Source organism: Salmo trutta, chromosome 12 (genome assembly GCF_901001165.1).
Source record: "Salmo trutta chromosome 12, fSalTru1.1, whole genome shotgun sequence".
NCBI classification, from domain to species: Eukaryota; Metazoa; Chordata; class Actinopteri; order Salmoniformes; family Salmonidae; genus Salmo; species Salmo trutta.
The window spans coordinates 9030025-9053749 of NC_042968.1; the positions used below are offsets into that span (position 1 = coordinate 9030025).

The 23725-nt window shown below is 44.7% G+C and overlaps 1 protein-coding gene across 11 annotated transcripts in view; it reads right to left on the reverse strand.

The window, feature by feature from the left end:
* The window catches only part of LOC115202875 (diacylglycerol kinase zeta), a 131730-nt gene that overhangs the window by 31477 nt on the left and 76528 nt on the right, over window positions 1-23725 (reverse strand). For 3 of the 11 annotated variants that reach the window (XM_029767008.1, XM_029767009.1, XM_029767011.1), the window contains exons 2-23: window positions 19474-20657; window positions 18677-18785; window positions 18382-18477; window positions 17013-17090; window positions 16654-16716; window positions 15994-16050; window positions 13285-13353; window positions 13092-13163; window positions 10701-10817; window positions 10136-10207; window positions 9242-9337; window positions 8855-8937; window positions 8378-8438; window positions 7915-8028; window positions 7093-7233; window positions 6423-6501; window positions 6197-6252; window positions 5961-6023; window positions 5454-5527; window positions 5225-5336; window positions 4884-5083; window positions 1790-1890 (exon numbers count right to left, since the gene is read on the reverse strand). In XM_029767008.1, coding sequence (XP_029622868.1) covers window positions 1790-1890; window positions 4884-5083; window positions 5225-5336; window positions 5454-5527; window positions 5961-6023; window positions 6197-6252; window positions 6423-6501; window positions 7093-7233; window positions 7915-8028; window positions 8378-8438; window positions 8855-8937; window positions 9242-9337; window positions 10136-10207; window positions 10701-10817; window positions 13092-13163; window positions 13285-13353; window positions 15994-16050; window positions 16654-16716; window positions 17013-17090; window positions 18382-18477; window positions 18677-18785; window positions 19474-20609 — 3049 coding nt within the window. In that variant the 5' untranslated portion in view covers window positions 20610-20657. Of the gene's footprint in view, window positions 1-1789; window positions 1891-4883; window positions 5084-5224; window positions 5337-5453; window positions 5528-5960; window positions 6024-6196; window positions 6253-6422; window positions 6502-7092; window positions 7234-7914; window positions 8029-8377; window positions 8439-8854; window positions 8938-9241; window positions 9338-10135; window positions 10208-10700; window positions 10818-13091; window positions 13164-13284; window positions 13354-15708; window positions 15972-15993; window positions 16051-16653; window positions 16717-17012; window positions 17091-18381; window positions 18478-18676; window positions 18786-19473; window positions 20658-23725 lie in introns of those variants that run through there. The other 8 variants (XM_029767013.1, XM_029767017.1, XM_029767014.1 and 5 more) reach the window with 4 other exon arrangements.

A 23725-nucleotide genomic window follows, 5' to 3' on the forward strand; every position in this document is an offset into this window, starting at 1 on the left:
GACACTCTTGCTGACAGTTCACCAAGGGGCGGATTGAGACTCAGGAAATGGATACCTTTCCTATGCACGCCTTTCCTACACACTTCTCAGTAGTTGCTATTCAGACTTACTTTATGCAGGTGCGTAACTGGCTTTGCAGGCGTGGTTCCCTTGCGTGCGCTGAATACATTTCATTCAGCCGCTGAAAACCCTCCCACTTGCTGGCCAACAGATTTTCTCGTGGAGTTTTCCTTCAATAGGCTTTTCAGCACATCTATCTTAAGCCATCCCTTTAAATACGGTGTACCTTTAAGTTCTAATTTTGTCAGACTCACTAAAATATAAATATATGCATATTCATCTCTGTTTCAGCACCAACTGGTTGATTTAAAAAAACATTCAGATTTTGTAGATTATTTAGGTTTAGGAAGGTATTTATGAATCCTAAAAAACAGGTTAGGAGTGCCTTTACGCATGAAAGAAAGAAAATGGTGGTTTGATAATTCTGAACATTGCCACATTTAGTTATTTAACCCCATTGTGATGTTGGAAGAATAGTGTTCATATAATTATAATTAGGGAGAATAGTGTACAATAGTAGGATATACCCTTGTCTATTGCCCGCACTAACCATGGAACTGTGTGATGACACAGCCAAGTATTGCGCCACGTGTCGGGTTCAAACTGTTACGGCTTGGTCTGCGATCCGCTCCATAACGATTTAATTAGCATACGTGTATTTTATTTTACATGATCAAATGTTACTAATGATCCTCTGTAACAACCACATGGCTGTGACATCGTTTTCAGAGGAAGCAAATGAAGGTAAACAAACCAACATAAATAAATAGAACGATAATGTAGGCCATACCAACCGAAGGGAAGTATTTGGCAGTTCAAATATGTGTGGTTATTAGGCCTACTGACGGTCGATACTGATAGTGGCTAATATTTAACATGATAAATAATAGGAAATAATTAAGACACTAGAGCGTGCCCATCCCTGCAAGTTAAAAGGCAGTACGATTAACATTTTGCATAATGCCACAGCATTTCATAAACTTTACTGTGGGAAAGTTAATATGGTTCCGTTTTCTGCCATACGACAGGCTTCACATTTGTCTCCAGCGATTATAAGGTAAAATAGTTCTTAAACATGTGTCATTTCTATTTACAATTCCCTTATCCAAATGTATCTAGCTCTCATCAATATGTCAATTACAGTGCATGGAGAATGGTATTATTTCCACTGGAAAAAATGAAGTAAACGCTTTTTCCACTTGGAACCGGTAGAATTATTAGGAAATTAGATCAGAATATGCCGTATCTGTTGACACACCTCTGTCACGCCTTAATTCATTCAATCTCCACCCCAAACAAATAGCAGGGGAATAGCAAGCTACTCTCATGCTTAAATTCAAGGTCAGAATACGCGTAGAGAGAAAAGTGCATAAAAGGGGAATTTACGTTCCATTTATGCTCTTAACTCGGGTCGGAATCGGCCCCTAAAAATGGCTCAAGGACACGTATAGTATATCTTCAATTGGCTCAGGTCCCTTACAGTGCGCGTATGGCCAGGATTTAACTCTACAAAACAAGCCTGCCATTTTGAAATTCACCTGCACGGCAATAAAAACAACTAAAATGTGTAGACTACAGAGTTCTACAACACTGAAAACACCTCTGGCTCGCAGTAACATCCCTGCATGAAGCAGTACTCAAGGGCCTGCTGCATTCCTCCTTGAACAGGCTGACCGACACCTGAAGGATGATGGAGTTACAGTGCATTAGATAAAGATGGAATACTCACAGGCTTCTTTGAGTTTCTCCTTGTCATAATGTAGGGCCTCATAGTCGTGCATGCTAATACGGTTCACCCGGATCCTTAGCCTCTCCGGGAAGGGCTGCTGGCTGAGGAAGACAACAGAAGAAGCATAGCCATTTGGGTATCATCTCTCAAAAATTGGAATTAACTGAACTAAAATATAACGCAACAATTTCAAAGATTTTACTGAGTTATAGTTCATACAAGGCAATTAGTAAATTGAAATAAATTCATTAGGCCCTAATCTATGGATTTCACATGACTGGGAATACAGATATGCATCTGTTGTTCACAGATACCTTTATAAAAAAGATATGGGCATGGGTCAGAAAATCAGTCAGCATCTGGTGTGATCACCACTTGCCTCATGCAGTGCAACACCTCTCATTCGCATAAAATGTATCAGGTTGTTGATTGTGGCCTATAGAACGTTGTCAGACTCCTCTTCAATGGCTGTGCGAAGTTGCTGGATATTGGAACTGGAACACGCTGTCGTACACGTCGACCCACAGTATGCTCAATGGGTGACATTTGTGTTGAGTATGCAGGCCATGGAAGAACCTTTTCAGCTTCCAAGGACTGTGCACAGACATGGGACCGTGCATTATCAGGCTGAATCATGAGGTAATGGCGGTGGATGAATGGCACAACAATGGACCTCAGGATTTCGTCACGGTATCTCTGTGCATTCAAATGACCATCGATAAAAAGCAATTGTGTTCGTTGTCCGTGGCTTATGCCTTCCCATACCATAACCCCACCGCCACCATGGGGCACTCTGTTCACAACGTTGACATCAAACTGTTCGCCCACACGACGCCATACATGCTACGCTGTCTACCATCTGCCCGGTTCAGTTAAAATCCGGGATTCATCCGTGAATTGCACACTTCTCCAACATGCCAGTGGCCATTGAAGGTGAGCATTTGCCCACTGAAGTGAGTTACAACACCGAACTGCAGTCAGGTCAAGACCCTGGTGAGGACGACGGGCATGTAGATGAGATTCCCTGAGACGGATTCTAAAAGTTTGTGCGGCAATTATTTGGTTGTGGAAACCCACAGTTTCATCAGCTGTCCGGGTGGCTGGTCTCAGACGATCCCGTAGAGGAAGAAGCCGGATGTGGAGGTCCTGGGCTGGCGTGGATACACGTGGTCTGCGGTTGTGAGGCCAGTTGGACTTAATGCCAAATTCTCTAAAATCACATTGGAGGGGGCTTATGGTAGAGAAATGAACATTAAATTATCAGGCAACAGCTCTGATGGACATTCCTGCCGTCAGCATGCCAAATGCATGTTCCCTCAAAACTTGAGATATCTATGGCATTGTGCTGTGTGACAAAACTGCACATTTTAGAGTGGCCTTTTATTGTCCCTAGCACAAGGTGCACCTGTGTAATGATCATGCTGTTTAATCAGCTTCTTGATATGCTACACCTGGATGGATTATCTTGGGAAAGGAGAAATGCTCACTAACAGGAATATAAACAAATGTGCGCACAAAATGTGTGCATAGAGTATGGCACATTTCTGGGATCCATTTCAGCTCATGAAACATGGGACCAACAATTGACATGTTGCGTTTATATTTTCGTTCAGTGTATATATTTGTAGGACCTCTGAGTTTCAAACAAACAAATCATGTCAAATTGACACAAGAAAGATTATTCCATAACCTATGCTTGATTTCAGTACACAATTATACTGTACATAATCAGTTACTTTCCATATCCATTTCTAACTTAGTAAACTATTTGGGAGTTGGAAACATCTCGGCTGAGAGATAAAAAACAAATGAATATGGAAATAAATGAAGGCATAAGTTTAATGAAAGGCTGTCACCCGGGAAGAGCATTAACACACGCTGGTGACAGGGGATCAACCTCCAACCACGACACTCTGACAACCTGGGCTCACATGGCACAGCAGCCTGAGAGAAGCCAGAGGTGTTCAACGCTGCTTTCCCCCTTCCGTTTGTCACCGTGATGGCTTCTAGGATGATTATATATTCATGAAAACAGTTGTGATCGGTGGCGAATGTGACCTGTTCGCAGTGTGTGGGAGATCCAAAAACAATGGTGCGACTATAGCTTACCAGGACAATAGGCACCTGACAACAACAAGTCGTATAGGTTTCTTACTGCAGTATGTTGCAAAACAGTTGGGAGGACAACATCTAATGTCGGGGTATGATCTCAAACAAAGTGTAGAAGTGAATACAGCTGGGTTGTTTGTTTGAATTCCAGGCTCATTTGCATCTTATCATTCTTACTTTCTGTCCAAATGCCTGGTGTTTTGTTGCTTCACAGAAGGTCGGGCCATTCTAACCAACTTTGCAAAAAGGAAGAACGGTATCATGAATACGGTTTTGGATGACCACATCTTTAAATCTCAGCTAAAACAGGCTTCTGTAAACCCCCCCCCCCCCCAAACATTTCAATCATGTAGACGGAGGACTCATAATTCCCCTCCGTCAGCAAGTCAACACATTGTCGCGAGACTCACATCAGAATCAGCGAAGTATGAAATTAGCAAAAAACCTTACAACAGGTTTGACAAAAGGTAACGCAATTACCATGAAAATAAATAGGGTTGTTCATTCTGATAATACATCCGATTTTCAGCCTGTAGACAGACAGACTGATATGACGAAGACTACTGATGGAGAGAAAAGGAAGATGGTAGCAAAGCCATGTTGACTTTGATGAATTTTTTTTTGTGTGTTTGTTTGTTTCCCCTTGTCGGCTTAGATTATTTTACATGCACACGTCTTTGTCAGCGCTTCAGCCACCCCTGCAAATGAATCCCACAGGCTAGCGTCGAGGACACCTGCGTGCCACACCCGCACGCCACTTAAAAATCACACAGCAAGAAATTGAAGAGCGACTTTCGCCTCGGTCGAGGACACTAGTCATGACTTGTGGAATGCATTACAATAACTTCCAACTCCACAAGCACCGTTATGACAACAGAGGCAACCTGCCGACAGCGCAAAAGACTTAACAAAGTACACTTCTAGAAAGTCTCCATAGCGGATTGATGTTCAGGATTCTGACTGGACACCGGACTGTATTACTCACTCGTTGAGCAGCGGTATAGATGTCCTCCTCTTGGTCTTCTGCACCATGTTGGCTTGGTTCCTCAGGGAGATACGGATGGTGGAGGGGGCTAGCTTGCACGGCTCCCCATCTACCTGCATGGGGATGGACTTGTAGGTGGTGAGGGTCACCTCTCTGCACTGGTTCAGCCGCTCACCGTGACCTCCGACCTGCAGCGTTGCCTACAGCACCAGGGAGGACAAGACGATCATCCGTCAGAGCAAGGTCACGACTAGGACAAAAAGAAACTGACTCATCCATTTAATTAAATCTACTAACTTATGTTCTAACACACAGACAAATTCAAGTTGATAGGTGAATACCAGAGAGGTCATGGTGAAGCCGATAACTTCAATGCAGCCGTCGTCGTGCCGTTGTGGCTCAAAGTCATGGTGCTCGCTTGGGGTGCCCCATGGCATGGTACCAGCACAGTATCTAGTACACACGTACACACATGGTTAGGTGCCTAACTTAGCCTACAGCCTCCATTACAACAGTGACAAAATTGTAACATGTCATATATAACCCGTTTTCCCCATTGAGGATGCTAACCTGGGAATGTTGAGGAACACCAGGCACTGCAGCTTCAGATCCTGAACCTTTGAGGTGAGGTCGGTGCCGTCGCACTAACGACAGACAGACAGACAGACAGACAGACAGACAGACAGACAGACAGACAGACAGACAGACAGACAGACAGACAGACAGACAGTCTCCATTACTGTACACATACGCACTCAGATCATTCCTGGAAGAGTTCTTACATGGCCTATAAAATGTACCCTTTGAAAGGTGCCACATTCTGACTGACTGACAGTGAAGAAGAACACATCTGTCAGTCTAATGAGATGTGATCCTTACAACCTACCTACTATACAAGCTCAGAATGAAGCCTAGGCTCTCAAACTGGGGTCAATTTCTATTTCTGCACTAACTATTTTCACTATGAAGTGGGAAATTCCTGTTAACGGATTTAGATTTGAACTCGAACCCGTTGTGGAATGACGTCGCACAATCTGAGCTGCAGCCAAGGTCCATGTAATGGTCAGTTGAACTCACCACGACCTTGATGTGTTTGGCTAGGTCTTTGGAGCTGCCCATGAGGAAGTCCGAGAAGGCCGTCTGGTCAGAATGAACACCAGAGAATCAAACTTGTAGATTATCAATAGAAAACATTGACACTACTAAAGCTATGGCTATTACTATCACAACTAATGGTAAAAGAGATGATAAATGTGAGAAAATAGGAATGTATGTGTTATTTTCTCCTGTTTAGGGAACACAACTGTACCCACCCCTGCATAGAACATCTTGTTCCGAAAGCGGCTGTTGAATTTCTCCGGGTTGGCCTCTGAGGAGCGTTGGTTATAGAAGGCATGATAGGTTGTGAGTAATTATGACACAATGATTTGGCATACACTAGATACACACAGCATCATTTGTTACTGTTGATGTGACCCGTCTACGGATAGCACAGATTACATGGGTAGTCAACGTTAAGAGATCGCTCGGAAATACAACCTCGAGACTCGTGGAATTCTAGTGTCACGTGTGCGTCGAAGCCGAGGCTGAAGTAGTTGTTGAAGATGTCGAGGGGGAGCTGCGGAAAAGAAAACCCGTACAAAAATGGGTTAATCCCAGACGCGATACCACCAAAACAACAATGTCAAATGTTGACATTTCAACACTAAACCGGAGTATGCTGCTGGGCCCATCTCCACCCTCAGTCCTACGGTCTTTAGTGACCCCAGACTACCCTCACTGCCATAAAAAAATGTTTTTAAAAAAAATAATACATCATGTTTGAGGTCGTAGAGCGACATTGTGCTTCTAGTTGATAAACTCTCTCAACTTTTAGAACTAACTAACCATTAAATCATGTAAAGGTCACAGAGGTATTTTGGTGTGTGGCCAGCCATGACCCTGTTCACAATAAACAAATTATATTGTGACATTGTAGAGAGGTTAGTTCTCTGGGGCTCGATGAACTCATCACAGTCAAGACCTGATTTATGATGTAATTACAAACACACCATCTGATAGGTAAAAGCGCAAGCACTAAGTTTAAATTTGATCAATCCTCATTCCCTGCATCACCCATCCACACACACACACACACACACACCACACTATCATATGTTGACAGTCCATGTCTGCAGTACAGGATCTGGGATGAGAGGGGTTTGTTCACCTTGTCCGTCTGATGCTCATCCTTCTCCTCTGCACCAGCATCCTGGTTGGGCTCCACTGTTAGATTCCACCGGTCGAGCTGGACGACGTTCCCATCCTCTACATGAGACAGGATCTTAGACACCGGCTCATCTGTGTAACCCTGGAGAGGGGAGGAATAGAGAAGGACAACACCAAGAGCATTAAAACACAATTCATTGTAGAAAGCAGCTAGTTCCTCCCGAGATATATAAATTCTTCAAGACATTTTTCAAGAAAATAATAGGCGGTTATTGTCATGATTCTGGTGCCCTCTACAGAGTTAACTGTGCACCTGCATTGTCCAACGACTATGGAAAAGCACATCTTTGAGGGTATACACCGAGTGTACAAAATATTAGCAACACCTGCTCTTTCCATTGACCAGGTGAATCCAGGTGAAAGCTATGCTCCCTTATTGAGGTCACTTGTTAAATCCCCTTCAAAATCAGCGTAGATGAGAGGGAGGAGACAGGTTAAAAGAAGGATTTTTAAGCCTTGAGACATGGATTGTGTACATGCGCCATTCAGAGGGCACACATAGACAGGTTTGAGTGTGTCAAGAACTGCAACGCTGCAGGTTTTTTCCCCCGGTGTGTGTCAAGAATGGTCCGCCACCCAAAGGACATCCAGCCAACTTGATACAACTGTGGGAAGCATTGGAGTCCACATGGGCCAGCATCCCTGTGGAACGCTTTCGACACCTTGCAGTCCATACCCTGAGGTATTGAGGTTGTCCTGAGGGTAAAAAGAGAGGGGGGGGTGCTAACTCAATATTAAAAAAGTGTTCCTAATATATACTCACACCCCCCCAGTTGAGGGTCCTGGCCAGGTCGTTGCCTGTCCCCAGAGGCAGGATGGCTACTGCAGGCTGGGGGTTCAGCTGGAGCTGGTCCAGAGCAGACAGGATCCAGCCCACCTACACACAGACATGTTATCAAAAACATCACGTGATATGCCCTTCCACAACATGCCCAACATTGTTATTGTCCTTGCTTGAGGAATAACATGTTTGAACAGCTTAACAAACTGCACCTGCAGCATAGAGTGCGTTGCTGTTCAATCACTTAGATAAAACATCAAAGTTCAGGGCTTAGATCACTAAGATGGGGTCAAATGCCTTTAAGGGGAAAACACCAGATGCTGTGTGCTGTTATTCGAATGATCACAAAGTAAAGTTTGCCGCTAAAAATAGTTCAGGAATGTCTGTGTACTGCTTAAAAAGACCTTTGGCATTGCTGTTGTGCAACAAGCCTGTTTGTACTCACCGTGCCATCCCCTCCGCATGCCAGTATCCTCAGGTTATGCACCTTACGGTACATTTCTAACCTTGGAGAGACAGAGCAAGAGACAAAAAAATCAACTTCTAGTTTTCTGTCACAGTCAGTCCACAGTATCAAGCCCGTTAACGAAGGTCTCCCACACTCAGTTAAATAGGCAGTATTCACAGTGAGGGGAGTCCTACAGCGCAAATGGCTCCTGGGCAGACAGAATAACAGCATAGGGTATCCATAGGAAGAAGAAAAAAGAATATCAAAATAATAATAGGAATTAGAACGACTTCTTTTGGTTCAGATATAAATATATTAGATGTAATGAGAGGAAGCTCTGCGCCAGTGAGCACAGAGTAGTGGAAGAGCTCCAAGACATATACGTATGATGATGATATTTATTTTTAAGGGCCAGAGTCAGTGACAAGTCCGCACTAGTACAAAGTTTGCACCTGCTATCTTTGGGAAACTTACCCGTCCTTGGGTCCTCCCAGACTCAGGTCAAATACTTGGCGAGGGTTCAGGTACCACATGAACGACTGGATAATCTTGGCTCCCTGAAAATGAGTAGGAGTAAAATTACTACCAGTTCATCATCATCATCATCATCATCATCATCATCATCATCATCATAATAAAGAAGTATTTGATTAACTGACTAGTCTATGATTGAGTGATCCAGACAAATGCGTGAGGTATGAGATGCTCTGACTGGACTGCTGAAAGACTCTTTTAAGACGCAGACAGTGTTTCATCTCACAGACGGCTTAGAGACCAGTCAGGATTCCACCTGTGACTGGTGTTGGCCTCGGCCCACTGGGCCTGCACTGACAGCTCCAGGACCGACAGCACGGCTCTCACCTGATTTCCCCCACTCTTCGGGTTGACAAACACCAACAGCGGCCTCATGAGCTGAGAGGGAATGGGTCTAACTATGAAGGGCTTCCAGCGAGCCTCCTGCACAAAGGAAATAAAGGGATGCATTTAGAGAGGTGAACGATGAGAGACTGATGTACAGTGTTTGTTTCCTAAGGGAAGAACACAAAGCTCTTACTGATGTTTTGTTAAAAACTAATCGCGTCAGACTCGTGTTACATTATGCCAAATTAACTCACTAAAATCAAAAATGGCATAGAGCTGATGCTGCGTGGATACTTATTAATACTCTCTATGAGATATAGTAAGCCAAAGAGTATACAGTTGTCTAACACCGTGCACAGTTGAATTGATCAATACGCTCTCCATAACTGTGGTTTTGGGGTGATCTGGGGAGTTGGGGTGGGATGGTACCTGGGACTGGCTCCGTCTGAGGCGCTTTAGAGCACCTTGTCTTTGGAGGGCTGGCTAGCCAACGCAAGGCCAGACAAGAGAGAGAATTATTTCTGTACATGCACTTGTCATGTTAATGCATTAAAGCCATGGTATTGGACACTGGATGTCGCCAGGAAGTATGTATTGACCAGCACATCCTATGTCCCTGGCTGGATTGTGTCAGCAGGGATTTGATAAGGGCCAAGACTGTCTATGTCGATAATACCTTGTCATTAGTTTGACATTGCCCTTTTAGCTACCATTTCATAAGTATGTACTTCATGTATAATATTTCAATGTAAAACCAATTGAACAGTTCACAACAGATGCGGTATAATGGAAATGATGCCCCTCAGGCTAATCAGCAAAGGACGTTTTAGTTACCTACGTCTCCTCACATTACAAACGGTAGGAAACGCCATTTGCAATGGATGATGAACTCACCTCTGCTCCCTTTTTGCTGGACTTGCGCTTAAACGAGGTCCGTTTTTTCTTTTTGCTCGACTTTAGTGAGGTCTGAAAGAATAACACGAAGATTAAATGTCACGTTGGTATTCCATTTATATAAGGAACAGCATTTGATCAACTGTAAATAATACACTGTAATTTATCAGAACTGTTGAATGCTCAAACTAACGGATGACTGCCACCCTCTGTTGGCTTCGCAGTGCAATGGCACCACAAAGTATTTGGGGAAGCATACCATTGCACGTTGTAAACTCACATGGTGGCAGTGAATATCTGAATACTTGGAAGTGTATTGTGTGACGGTGTATTTTGCGACTGTGGGGGCGGTAGGTAGCGTAGCGGTTAGAGTGTTGGTTCAAAAAGGTCGCTGGTTGAAATACCCGAGCCGACAAGGTGAAAAATCTCTGTGACCTTGAGCAAGGCACGTAACCTTAATTTGCTCTGTGGGCACCGTACTACTACGGCCGACACCGTAAAACAACATTTCACTGTATCTATCCAGTGTATGCGACAACATACATATACATTTTTTTAAATGTACCTGAGGTCTGCGAACCCGGAGAATCCAGGTAGGGGGTACGATGACAGAGGCATGAGCACCCAGGGAGCAGGACTCCTCGATCTGCTGCAGCATAAAGCAGGACACCTTGTTGTGATACTAGAGTAGGGAGAGGGACAGAGGAAAGGACGACACATCATTCACTTAAAACAATCAACACAGACACTCACACAAATGTCTCACATAAGCATAAAGCATACAGACACGCGTCATTATCATCCATAGTTTGACACACAGCAGCACTAAGACCAGCACAGAGGTAGGCATCAGACATCATTTTATCACTCTTTTGTTGCTGAGAAAAACCAAATGCAGATGTGATTTACATAGATTCCCTGAAAACAGTATATACAGTTGAAGTCGGAAGTTTACATGCACCTTAGCCAAATACATTTAAACTCAGTTTTTTCAGAATTCCTAGTAAAAATTCAGTCTTAGGTCAGTTAGGATCACCACTTTATTTTAAGAATGTGAAATGTCAGAATAATAGAGGAGAGAATGATTTATTTCAGCTTTTATTTCTTTCATCACATTCCAGTGGGTCAGAAGTTTACATATACTCAATTAGTATTTGGTAGCATTGCCTTTAAATTGTTTAACTTGGGTCAAACGTTTCGGGTAGCCTTCCACAAGCTTCCCACAATAAGTTGGGTGAAATTTGGCCCATTCCTCCTGACATAGCTGGTGTAACTGAGGCGAGCTTGTAGGCCTCGTTGCTCGCACACGCTTTTTCAGTTCTGCCCACAAAGTTTCTATAGGATTGAGGTAAGGGCTTTGTGATGGCCACTCCAATACCTTGACTTTGTTGTCCTTAAGCCATTTTGCCACAACTTTGCAAGTATACTTGGGTCATTGTCCATTTGGAAGACCCATTTGCGACCAAGGTTTAACTTCCTGACTAATGTCTTGAGATGTTTCTTCAATATATCCACATCAAATTTCCATCCTCATGATGCCATCAATTTTGTGAAGTGCACCAGTCCCTCCTGCAGCAAATCACCCCCACAACATGATGCTGCCACCCCCGTGCTTCACGGTGTTCTTTGGCTTGCAAGCCTCCCCCCTTTTCCTCCAAACAGAATGATGGTCATTATGGCCAAACAGTTCTATTTTTGTTTCATCAGACCAGAGGACATTTCTCCAAAAAAGTACGATCTTTGTCCCCATGTGCAGTTGCAAACCGTAGTCTGGCTTTTTTATGGCGGTTTTGGAGCAGTGGCTTCTTCCTTGCTGAGCGGCCTTTCAGGTTATGTCAATATAGGACTCGTTTTACTGTGGATATAGATACTTTTGTACCCGTTTCCTCCAGCATCTTCACAAGGTCTTTTGCTGTTGTTCTGTGATTGATTTGCACTTTTCGCACCAATGTACATTCATCTCTAGGAGACAGAACGCGTCTCCTTCCTGAGCGGTATGACTGCTGCGTGGTCCCATGGTGTTTATACTTGTGTACTATTGTTTGTACAGATGAGCGTGGTACCTTCAGGCATTTGGAAATTGTTCCCAAGGATGAAACAGACTTGTGGAGGTCTACAATTTCTTTTGATTTTCTCATGATGTCAAGCAAAGAGGCACTGAGTTTGAAGGTAGGCCTTGAAATACATCCACAGGTACACATCCAATTGACTCAAATTATGTCAATTATCTTATCAGAAGCTTCTAAAGCCATGACATGATGTTCTGGAATTTTCCAAGCTGTTTAAAGGCACAGTCAACTTAGTGTATTTAAATTTCTGACCCAGTGGAATTGTGATACAGACAGATTATTTCACTTATAATTCACTGTAAACAATTGTTGGATAAATTACTTGTGTCATGCACAAAGTAGATGTCCTAACCGACTTGCCAAAGCTATAGTTTGTTAACAAGACATTTGTGGAGTGGTTGAAAAATGAGTTTTAATGACTCCAACCTAAGTGTATGTAAACTTCCGACTTCAACTGAAAATGAACAGTATTGCACTTTTCATGTAGCCTAATTTTGGCCAGCTAATATTAGTAGTAGTAGATTTTAAAATTGGTTTCTCAGTTATAGACTGAATTTACAATAGACCAATTTACAATCATAACATCAATCATATATAATTATCAAATAGAGCCCCACAGTGGAGGTGTCATAATACCCATAAAACCTAGCGGTCAAACAGGGAAATGGTCCCAAACATTTTTCCACCAGTAATTTTTCCGGTAGGGGATTTTAGAAAAACTTAAAATAAGGGCTGTGTTTCGTGTAGGCTTACCCTGGCGTGAAGTTTGGATAAACATGCAAATCTCTTTCAGAGAAGGTGACATTGCTGCAGGATTATGTAACAGCAACAATACTGGTCAAATTAAGGTCCTACATCTGTACAGTACAATCAACCTTCCAACTTACTGCCTGTTTACACCATGAACAGCTGATGGCCACAATCTCTTTGCTATGAAAGGCAAACTTCTGCTGGAAACCCTGTAGAGAAGTCAATCAGATGTAAGAGGTAATGTACCCTCAAGAAGAACATGTTTCATCAGATCATTAATCCTGCAATATAGGACAGAAATGAATTAATTGATATTATAACCATGCTCACCTTCCCGCACTGGCGACACTTCCCATCCTGGCGCCTCCGGTGGACCCAATGGTGCCGCACTACGGTGGGCTGGAAAAACCGACGTTCATAAACACATTAAACAACTCACAATTTCACAATTTTAAATACTGTGGTTTTCCCATTTTTAGTACATGTAGACAATCGTGAGTGAGATCAAGGAAAGCTTGTGTTGAGTTTATCATTAGCAATGTCAGAGGTTTGGCCAGACACAGTGAAGATTAGTGTATAGGACTCCATTATAAACCCAGTTCTGTGGTAATAATGACTAAGTGTGGTATGCTAACAGAACAGGGCTTTGGGCAGCTGAACAGAAATGGAAGAAAACTAAACTTCTAGAATACCTATCATCCTTCCACTCCCTCCTCTTCCTTTGTATCCACTGCTAAAGCCGCTTCCTATCACTCTAAATTTCAAGCTTCCACCTCCAAACCTGGGAAACTCTTCTCCACTTTCTCTTCCCTCCTTAATCCTCCACCTCTCTCCTCACTCTCTGCGGATGACTTTGCAAAAAAGTTTGACGACAGCCGTTCCTCTTTCACTCAGCCTACTGAGTCCACTGGTCCCACACACAGAACTACCATATGCCTTGATCTCCTTCTCCCCGCTCTCTCCAGATGAAATCCTGCGACGAGTGAGGTCTGGCCGCCCGACAACATCCCCACCTCCCTTCTCCAGATCATTTTTGGAGACATTCTCCCATTTTTCACTTTCCTCATCAACTCCCTGATCCCTGGCTGCGTCCCCTCTGACTTCAAGATGGCCAGAGTCGCTCCCCTCCTCAAGAAACCAAAATTCGACCCGACGTCAAAAACTACAGACAGGTGTCGCTTCATTTTTTCTTTCCAAAACACTTGAGCCTGCTGTCTCTGACCAACTCTCTCGTTATTTCTGTCAGAACTAACTTCTTTACCCTAACCAGTCAGGCTTCAAGGCAGCTCACTCAACTGAGACCGCTTTCCTCTGTGTCACAGAGGCTCTCCGCTCTGACTAAGCTGACTCTCTCTGCTCTGTTCTCCTCCTCTTAGATCTATCCACTGCCTTTGGCACCGTGAACCATCAGATCCTCCTCTCCACCCTCTTAGGGTTGGGCGTCTCAGGCTCTGCACCCTCCTGGATTGCATCCTATCTGGCAGGTCACTCCTACCAAGTGGCATGAAGAGGATCTGTGTCTGCACCACGTGATCTCACTACTGGTGTCCCCCAGGGCTCGGTTCTAGGCCCTCCTTTTTTCTCTTTACACAAAGTCACTCGGCGCCGTCATATCCTCACATGGTCTCTCCTATCATTGCTATGTGGATGACACTCAACTTCTCTTCTCCTTTCCCCATTCTGACACAAAGGTGGTGACACGCATCTGTGTGTGCCTGTCAGAATTCTCAGCTTGGATGTCGACCCACCATCTTAAGCTCAACCTTGACAAAATGGCTCTTCCTCCCTGGGAAGGCCTGTCCACTTCAAGACCTCTCCATCACGGTTGACAACTCCACGGTGTCCCCTTCCCAGAGTGCAAAGAACCTTGGAGTGACCCTGGACAACACCCTGTCGTTCTCTGAAAACATCAAAGCAGTGACTCACTCCTGCAGGTTTATGCTCTACAACATCCGTAGAGTACAACATTTCTTCACACAGGAAGCAGCACATGTCCTAATTGAGGCACTTGACATCTCCCGTCTAGACTACTGCAACTCTGTTGGTTGGGCTCCCCGCATTGCTATCAAACTCCTGCAACTTTTCCAGAATGCTGCAGCCTGCCTGGTGTTCAACCTTCCTAAGTTCTCCCATGTCACCCTGCTCCTCCGCACACTCCACTGGCTTCCAGTCGAAGCTCGCATCAACTTCAAGACCCTGGTGCCTGCCTACGGACCAGCAAGGGGAACTGCACCTCTTTATCTTCAGACTATGTTCAAACCCTACATACCAACCTGAGCACTCCGTTCTGCCACCTCTGGTCTCTTGGCCCTACCACCACTACGGGAGGGCAGCACAGCCCAGTCAGAGGTATGGCGCCTCCGACACCCCCCACCCCTCAAAAAACACACACACAAAAGAAAAAAAGAAGAAAAAAAACACTTCTTGTCCCATCAGCACTGACTTTGCTGATGAATACTTTGTTGAGGGAAAATGTACTTGATACGACTGTGATATGTTGTCTCAAATAGCCATCTTAAGATGAATGTAGGTCGTTCTGGATAAGAGTGTCTGCAAAATTACTACCATTTTAAAATGCGAATGTATGATGAAGGGATTTTAACTTGGACACCCAAAGCTAGCTCTGGAGGACTATAGGCCTTGGCGGTTAGCAAGTCTTTAAAATCATTCAACTAGTCAGGCATTACTCTCCTACTGCACCCATAACTGTGGCTTTTGGTTAGGGTGATCTGGGGAGTTGGGGTGGGATGGTACCTGGGACTGGCTCAGGAAAGGGGTGGCCATGCAGTTAGCCATCCGCCTGAGGCACTTTAGAGCACCTTGTCTTTGGAGGACTGGCTAAGGTCAAAGGTCAAGAGAGAAGGTCAAAAGGGCAAAAGGGAAGCAGGGACAGGAGGAGAGGGAGGGGCTACAGAGGAGACAGACACGTAGAATGACAAGACAAAGGCAAAGGAAGATGAAAAATATGTGAAAATAAAGTATGAGCATGAGTATCATGATCATGCTGATCAAATGGAAATAAAATGTATCGGCACTTACCTCTCGTATATTCCTAGACCCCGATTCCCTGAATGACGGTTTACACCTAAAGTTTATCTACATGGTAGAGAAAACAAATTGTTTCAAACATTGACTTGTTTCGTTTGTCGTTGAGTCCAATATGTTGTTAGACAAACCCCTGCACCAAAATAGAATGCTGAATCAGTCATCCAAAAAGGGCCAACAGGAGAGGTATAAGGTTAAAGTGAACATGCTGAAGTTCTTGTTCACCTAGAAGTAGTTACTGAAAAGGGAAACCTGTGGTGCATTATGTGTTACTATGTCAGTGACACAACCAGCTCTTCACCTTTACCTCCACCATAACAGCACCATAACGGCATCAGATCAAGTATAAACAATAGATATAAACTAACCCTCAGATTAGCAGAGTTATAGGAACAAGTTAAAGACATTTTGGAAAAAGGGAGATTCAGCAACTAAAAATCTCTAGGAATGAGCGACCGAATCTATTCGACTACCAATCAAAGCAGCCCTATTTGGAAAACCACTTTGATTATCCAGAGAATGACCCAATCAGAGTGCAGCATTGTAGGGCGAGGTCAATGGGTCAGGTAGCGTAGTGAGATAGGGTTAGAAAAGGAGTATGGTCTAGCACTAGTTATATCCCATAGCAGCCTGAGAGAGGTCAGAGTGTCTCACTCCAAAGGTGGGGTCTTCGATAAGCAGGCTGTCTTCATAGGGCATAGTCTCGGTGTCGAATAACTGGAGAGGAGCAGGGTGGGTTAGGTTGGCATGGCTACCATTTCAATCTCATCTTACCTGATGCGAAGGAAACATTTTGTCTCCTTGACAGACAACATCTGAAAAGGCTGATATTACGGTATTTTTCGGGATTCAACATTTGCAACTGATTTTGTCTTGGTACGCATGCTGTCAACTAATTTCCACAACTTTGGCGATAAGACATAATTTAACATCTATCTGCAACCAGGTGTAATCACAGTTTAATGGATGAGAAGTTTGTGAAGCATTTGTTGGGAAAATGGCTTGAAACGTACCTTTTCTAGCTGTTCTATGCAGATTGTGTGAACCACTATCTTGCAGGCTGCACACTTTTTCCTGGCTACAGATTTTTGCTGTGGTGACAAAAGATGAGTGAGAGAAAATTATTTCATGACCCTTCTCATAGTAATACATGAAAACTTCCTGAATTAAATTACTTTCTTTTAACGTGATAATTCAGGGTACAACCATAAACTTATATAGACCACTCTAGTGCCCCAAAGCCTGTTTTAGCATGGGCAGTGCCATTGAAGACTTTCACCATTTTGAAGTAGTCAACTTGGTAGGATTTCCTATGGGTTACAGAAGACTCCCATAATTCCAACAAGGTCCTCAGGAGGGATCAGCCAATTAATTATACACATGAGCAAACACTCCTTAACTGCAGGTGGCAGTAAATTACCAACCTTGGTTTTATACCTGTTCAGACAACACACTCCAGATGGCAATATCCACCCTTGACTACTTTAAAATGAAGAAAGCCCTCAATGGAGCTGCCCATGTTGTCACAGAAGCCATATGGCACAGATGCAAAGAAGGGCCCTCTATCTACCTCTATGGGTGCAACTCCCTCAAGATGGCAGCACTACTTCTTAGGTGAAGTGTGTTATGGTTGTGTGAACACCAGAGGGAGCCTCTACTCAAGGGGTGCCAAACTCATTCCACGGAGGGTCGAGTGTACGGGTTTTCAAGCCTATCTTGTACTTGATTGATGAAATAAGGTCACTAATTAGTAAGGAACTCCCCTCACCTGGTTGTCTAGGTCTTAATTGAACAGAAAAACCAAAAAACAGCATACTCTATGGAATGAGTTTGACACCCCTGGTATAGAGCATTAAAGAAAAATATTTTTCACACACTCATTCAAATAATGCAATCGAAAAATATCTCCATCATCTGGAGGAAAAGACTAAAAACATTGGGCTCGTTTTTACAGGTTCTCTTCCTAGTTGCTCACTTTTTATAATCCCATCAGTTCTCCAAAAAATGAAGAGACAGTATTTATGTTCATAACATGGCACCATTTCTCATACTATAATGCTTACAGTTGCAGAGAGCTATTGCGCTATACAATCTGCGTTCTCTAGAAGTGTACTGTATGGTACCGGGTGGTATAAATCTGGACAGTAACATCCACTGACGGATGAAAAACAAATGTGACAAGGAGTTAATACTCCCCCTCTTGCTTTAGGAATTCACTACAAATACATCTCCTCTAATCAGTTCATTCCTCTGGGCTCGTTCCTGTCACAGCATCTGTGGCTTTGTGATGTCAGGCAGGGCCAGGGGTAGCTGCACACACACACACACACACACACACACACACACACACACACACACACACACACACACACACACACACACCAGTGTCTTGGCGAAGCAGTGCTGCTCTCCGACGTAACAGAAGTCCCCAGAGACATTGGTCTCAAACCAGATGTGCTCCCCATACAGGGCGTTCTCCTGGAGAAAGAGGAAGAGTCTATTAAATACACCCTTCTTTCTTTTTTTTTACCCTGACAAATAGGAATCTCAGCTCATAGAATCCACTAAACAAACACTACTTCTGGGTAAACAAAGTACACTACTCTGAAACTCATTAGGGGCATGTAGTCCATTATGGGGTACAAAATCAATGAGCTGGGCCAGAGGCTGCACTTACGGTCCAGTCACAGCTGCTCCGGATCTCCCTGTCCGGGTCAAACTTGGCCAGGGCTGAGGCACTGGGCTGGGCAGACAGGTGCTGTAGACCCGATTTAGCGATGGCCTTCCTGAAAATGACACAGACGCAACACCTTTGAATGATTGCAATCGCATCATTGAGATGACAGGCCCAGTGGGATACCGCATCACAACCTAATGGTAAAACCCACCCTTCCACCCGATGGAAACAAAGTAGGCCCTGATCAAAGAGAGAGGTTCAGCACACATGATGAACAATGAATGGTACGTCTGACGTCATACAATATACAGCATTCGAAGTGTTGAGCCAATGTGCAGCCAGGTACAGAAGAGGTCTAGGTTTGGTATTTGACAGGTTTGTGTGACTGAGAGCCTGCATGAAAGGTGCTGTAGGAGTCACTAAACAAAACTCCTAGCTTACATGTCAGCAACACAAAAGGTCAGCAGAGTTTGGTGTAAAATATGAAAGATTTCCCAGTTTGCAGTTACATGCTGCAGCAGGCTTAGACACAAACACTTGCTTAACTGACATCAACACTTCAGACCAGGAAGTGATGGTATGGTTGGAAGGGCAGGAATGGCCAGTGACTTTGCATGCATTTCCCCCTTCTATTGTTCGGATAAAACAAATAGTGTGGTCATTTTCTGTGTATATTCTGACATAGAAGCCCCCCCCCCCACTTTCCTGACACACACACACACACACACACACACACACACACACACAAGCATTGCCTGTGACCCAGGCATTGCCTGTGACCCAGGGGGTCTACATACGAGACGAATCCACTCCAAGTCTCCAGGCGGGGGTCGTAGTAGGTGCCCTGCAGGGGGCTGAGGGACTCCCTGCGGCCCCTGGGTTTCCAGCAAGCGGAACAGTTCCTATACAGGGAACGGGAGGAGTAGCGGGCCACTATAGAGCTCCTGCGGCTGGGTGCGGGGACTAGCCTGGCGCTGTTGGAGACGGTGGAAGGCCTCCGTAACTGGCTGGAGCGTCGGTAGCGCCCATGCACACCGTAGGCCGCCCTGCTACGGTGCACCGCCTCCGCCGGCAGCAGGTGGGAGGAGTTACGGCGCAGGCAGCGTGGGGCGCGGATCAGGGGCCGGGACTGGATGCTCTCCATCGTCAAGGCTGCCATACTATGAGCCTGATTCCAGTCCTGCCATGGAGACGTCCTCTCTCCCTCTGGATATGATGATGATGATGCCTCAGTCCCCTCTCGTTCACTCCCGCTGCCCTCCGACCTGGTGCTACACTCTCTCTGACTGCAGCTGTCCCCCTCCGACTCAGAGCAGCACGAGGAGGATGGGCAGCTCTCAGTGCCCTCTCCTGATGCCCCCTCCCCACCCTGCGCCCCTGGTGCTCTCTGCTGCTCCGCACTCATCTGGACCAGGCTGGCCAGCAGCATGGAAGGCCCCAGCAGTTGGGTGTCAATGGTGCGGAGCTTGGCGGCTTGCCGGCGGCGGACAGAGAAGCGGGGATTGACACAGACCATGGTGGTGCTGGAGCGACGCCTGGTGTAGTATCTGGTCTTCACTAGCTGCCCTCCTCCATAATAACAGTGGGGTAACCCCTGCACATCGCTGGAGCGCCTGCGTTGTTGGTGAGCAGCGCAGGCCAAGCCCACACTGGAGGTTCTACGGCCCACACAACCTGACGGCAGGCCAACACTGGAGCGTCTTCGTTGGGATTGAGAAGTCGGCGACAGGCCTGCACTGGACCTTCTGCGTCCAACAGGACCTGTGAATGGCAGTCCCACACTAGAGCGTCTACGTTGGACCAGGCCAGCAGAGGGCAGTCCTACACTGGAGCGCCGGCGAGCCTTGCTTGTGGGCACTGCCACGCCAGGCCGTCTGTATTGGCATTGTTCCGCCGCTTTCAGTCTAAAGTGCCGGCGGAAAAAGGTGTCCATGACAACCCACCGCTTGTGGGTCCCCTTTTCAATGTCCCTCTGCAGTGGCTGTTGGTACGAAAAATCAGTCTGTCAGCAAAACCTTCAATACTGTACACAAGCCACTATTCAACTCTTACCAATAGGGATGCAGTACTGTTCTTTTCACCCCGTGTGGAAAAGCTGAAGGTGAAATGTCTGAACTCATACACTGCTGCCAGAGAAGGTAAAGCACACGAGACTAATCTGGGCCTCGACGCTCAAAGAGCAACCTCAATTGGCTGACTAGTGATACTGTCAGTAACTGAATCTGCTTACAAAAGGACATTAGTCAACGCATCTAGAGCGATAACAGTTCCATTCTCCGGTACAAGCAACGTGACCAGCCGCCCCGGTTCAATAACTCACCACCTGTAACGCTATACCTCGGTAGTGTTCTGTCTGGTGAAAGTAGAGCCGAGTCCAGGTCACCTATCACATGATAGCCATTGTGACGCCACTACAGCACAAAGCAAGAGGATATATTTAGCAACTGCCTCTAAAATTCTGTTCAATCACCTCATCAGATACGCCACTTGACAGAACCAAAGAATGCTTCGTTATCCAGTGACCTCAACTCCATTCAACGCATTTCCCTCTGCCAACAATGAAAGGGAATGGTGGATATCAACTTCATAAAGGAAGTCATTGTTCTGATCATCTTTACTTAGATATCACAATCTGAATTGTGAATTCATAAACCACCGTCTACACAGTTGTGATGTAGAGAAGTGGGGCAGGGCTCAGGCAACATTCACAGGATGCCAAGCTGTTGTATTACTGATCTAAGACCATTATTATCACCCAGAGCCTCCTTCTCTGATTACATACAAATAGATACAGATACCCTTCACAGGAAGTGCCATATGTAAAAGTATGTGAAGTGCTCAGCAGCGTTAGCCTGTCAATGCTTTGATTCAAGCTGACAAGACAAGCAAAAAACGTCAGGGACCCAGCGTCTTCTTACATCCTGTGGCAGGCAGCTAATGCGAACAACAAATGAAGAAGATAGGTGTTTATGACCGATAGATCCGAGGCCCCTGTTAATGAAGTGTTGAAGATTAACCATTAAGTGTGTCATATGTATAGCGCATGGAAAGGCTTATTTTCCTATTAACTATTATACATGTCATGGATACTCTCATGTCGCTCTACCTCTCTTAACAAAAAAAAAACATACACACACACACACACACACACACACACACACACACACACACACACACACACACACACACACAAAGCAACACTCCTCATTTCAATCTGAATGGATTCCTCGAACCTGCCAAAGGAGCCTTTGATCCTTCTCATCTCTTATTCAATTCATTAGACATTCAGAAATTAAAGTAATAACAGAAATGGCCAAGAGGGTAGTGTGGGTGGGGTGAGGTGGGATGTGGAGGGGAGAGAAGCACGACCAAGGCTGGGGATAAAAAGGGCCAAGCTGAGTAGAGACTGTTTCCGCCACACAAGCATCATTAATCCATCTGTAATGCAGCATGAAGAGAGACATGAGAGAAGGCCTAGTGAGAAAATGATTAACGGCAGTCGCAGATGATTCAAAGATTTGCTTTAACCGCAGGGATTCATCCACAGGTCTTACAGCTGCAGTACGTAAAGAAGACATTCAAAATGTCGTATACAGTCAATTATTGGTAACTCATAGTAGGGTTTTTACACATACATCTACAGTGCCTTCAGAAAGTATTCAGACCCCTTGACTTTTTCCACGTTGTTAGGTTACAGCCTTATTCCAAAATGTATTCAATTGTCCCCCCCCTTCAATCTGCATACTATACCCCATAATGATAACGCAAAAACTGGTTTTTAGAAATGTTTTCTAATTTATATTAAAAAAACACATATCACATTTACATAAGTATTCAGACCCTTTACTCAATACTTTGTTGAAGCACCTTAGGCAGCGATTACAGCCTCGAGTCTTCTTGGATATGACGCTACAAGCTTGGCACACCTGTATTTGGGGAGTTTCTCCCATTCTTCTCTGCAGATCCTCTCAGGCTCTGTCAGGTTGGATTGGGAGCGTCGCTGCACAGCTATTTTCTGGTCTCTCCAGAGATGTTCGATCGGGTTCAAGTCCGGGCTCTGGCTGGGCCACTCAAGGACATTCAGAGACTTGTCCCGAAGCCACTCCTGCATTGTCTTGGCTGAGTGCTTAGGGTCGTTGTCCTGTTGGAAGGTGAACCTTCGCCCCAGTCTGAGGTCCTGAGCGCTCTGGAGCAGGTTTTTCATCAAGGATCTCTTTGTACTTTGCTCCGTTCATCTTTGCCTCGATCCTGACTAGTCTCCCAGTCCCTGCAGCTGAAAAATATTCCTACAGCATGATGCTGCCACCACCATGCATCACTGTAGGGATGGTGCAAGGTTTCCTCCAGACTAGATGTTTGCTCTGACATGCACTGTCAATTATTGAACCTTATATTAGGCAGGTGTGAGCCTTTCCAAATCATGTCCAATCAATTGAATTTACCACAGGTGGACTCCAATCAAGTTGTAGAAACATCTCAAGGATGATCAATGGAAACAGAATGCCACTGAGCTCAATTTCGAGTCTCATAGCAAAGGGTCTGAATACTTATGTAAATAAGGAATTTCTGTTTTATTTATTTTTCATACATTTGCAACATTTCAAAAAAATTGTTTTTGCTTTGTCATTATGGGGTATTATGGGGTATATGTGGAAAAAGTGAAGGGGTCTGAATAATTTCCAAAGGCACTGTATGTGCAGAGAGACATTGTATTTGTTAGATATGGAATTTACTATATCGCTGATTATACAGAGATTTAGTTCACCATAAGTGAACAGGACTGAGGCCTATTAGCTTGATGTCCCCTGACTGTGTAATGTAGCTGTCAGATTCATATAGTTGAAAAAGGTCCAACGCAGCCGTTTTTATCTCAATATCAAATAATTTCTGGGTCACAATTAAGTACCTTGCTGGGATTTTTGTTTTAACATTTTAATTGAAAAACCCCCCCCAAAAAACAGCTTCTTAGCAAGAGCAATTTCTCAAGCAAGAATTCTAGGACTGTTTGGGAGTGGTCTGAGTGGGGAGGGGGAAATTGAAAACTAGCTG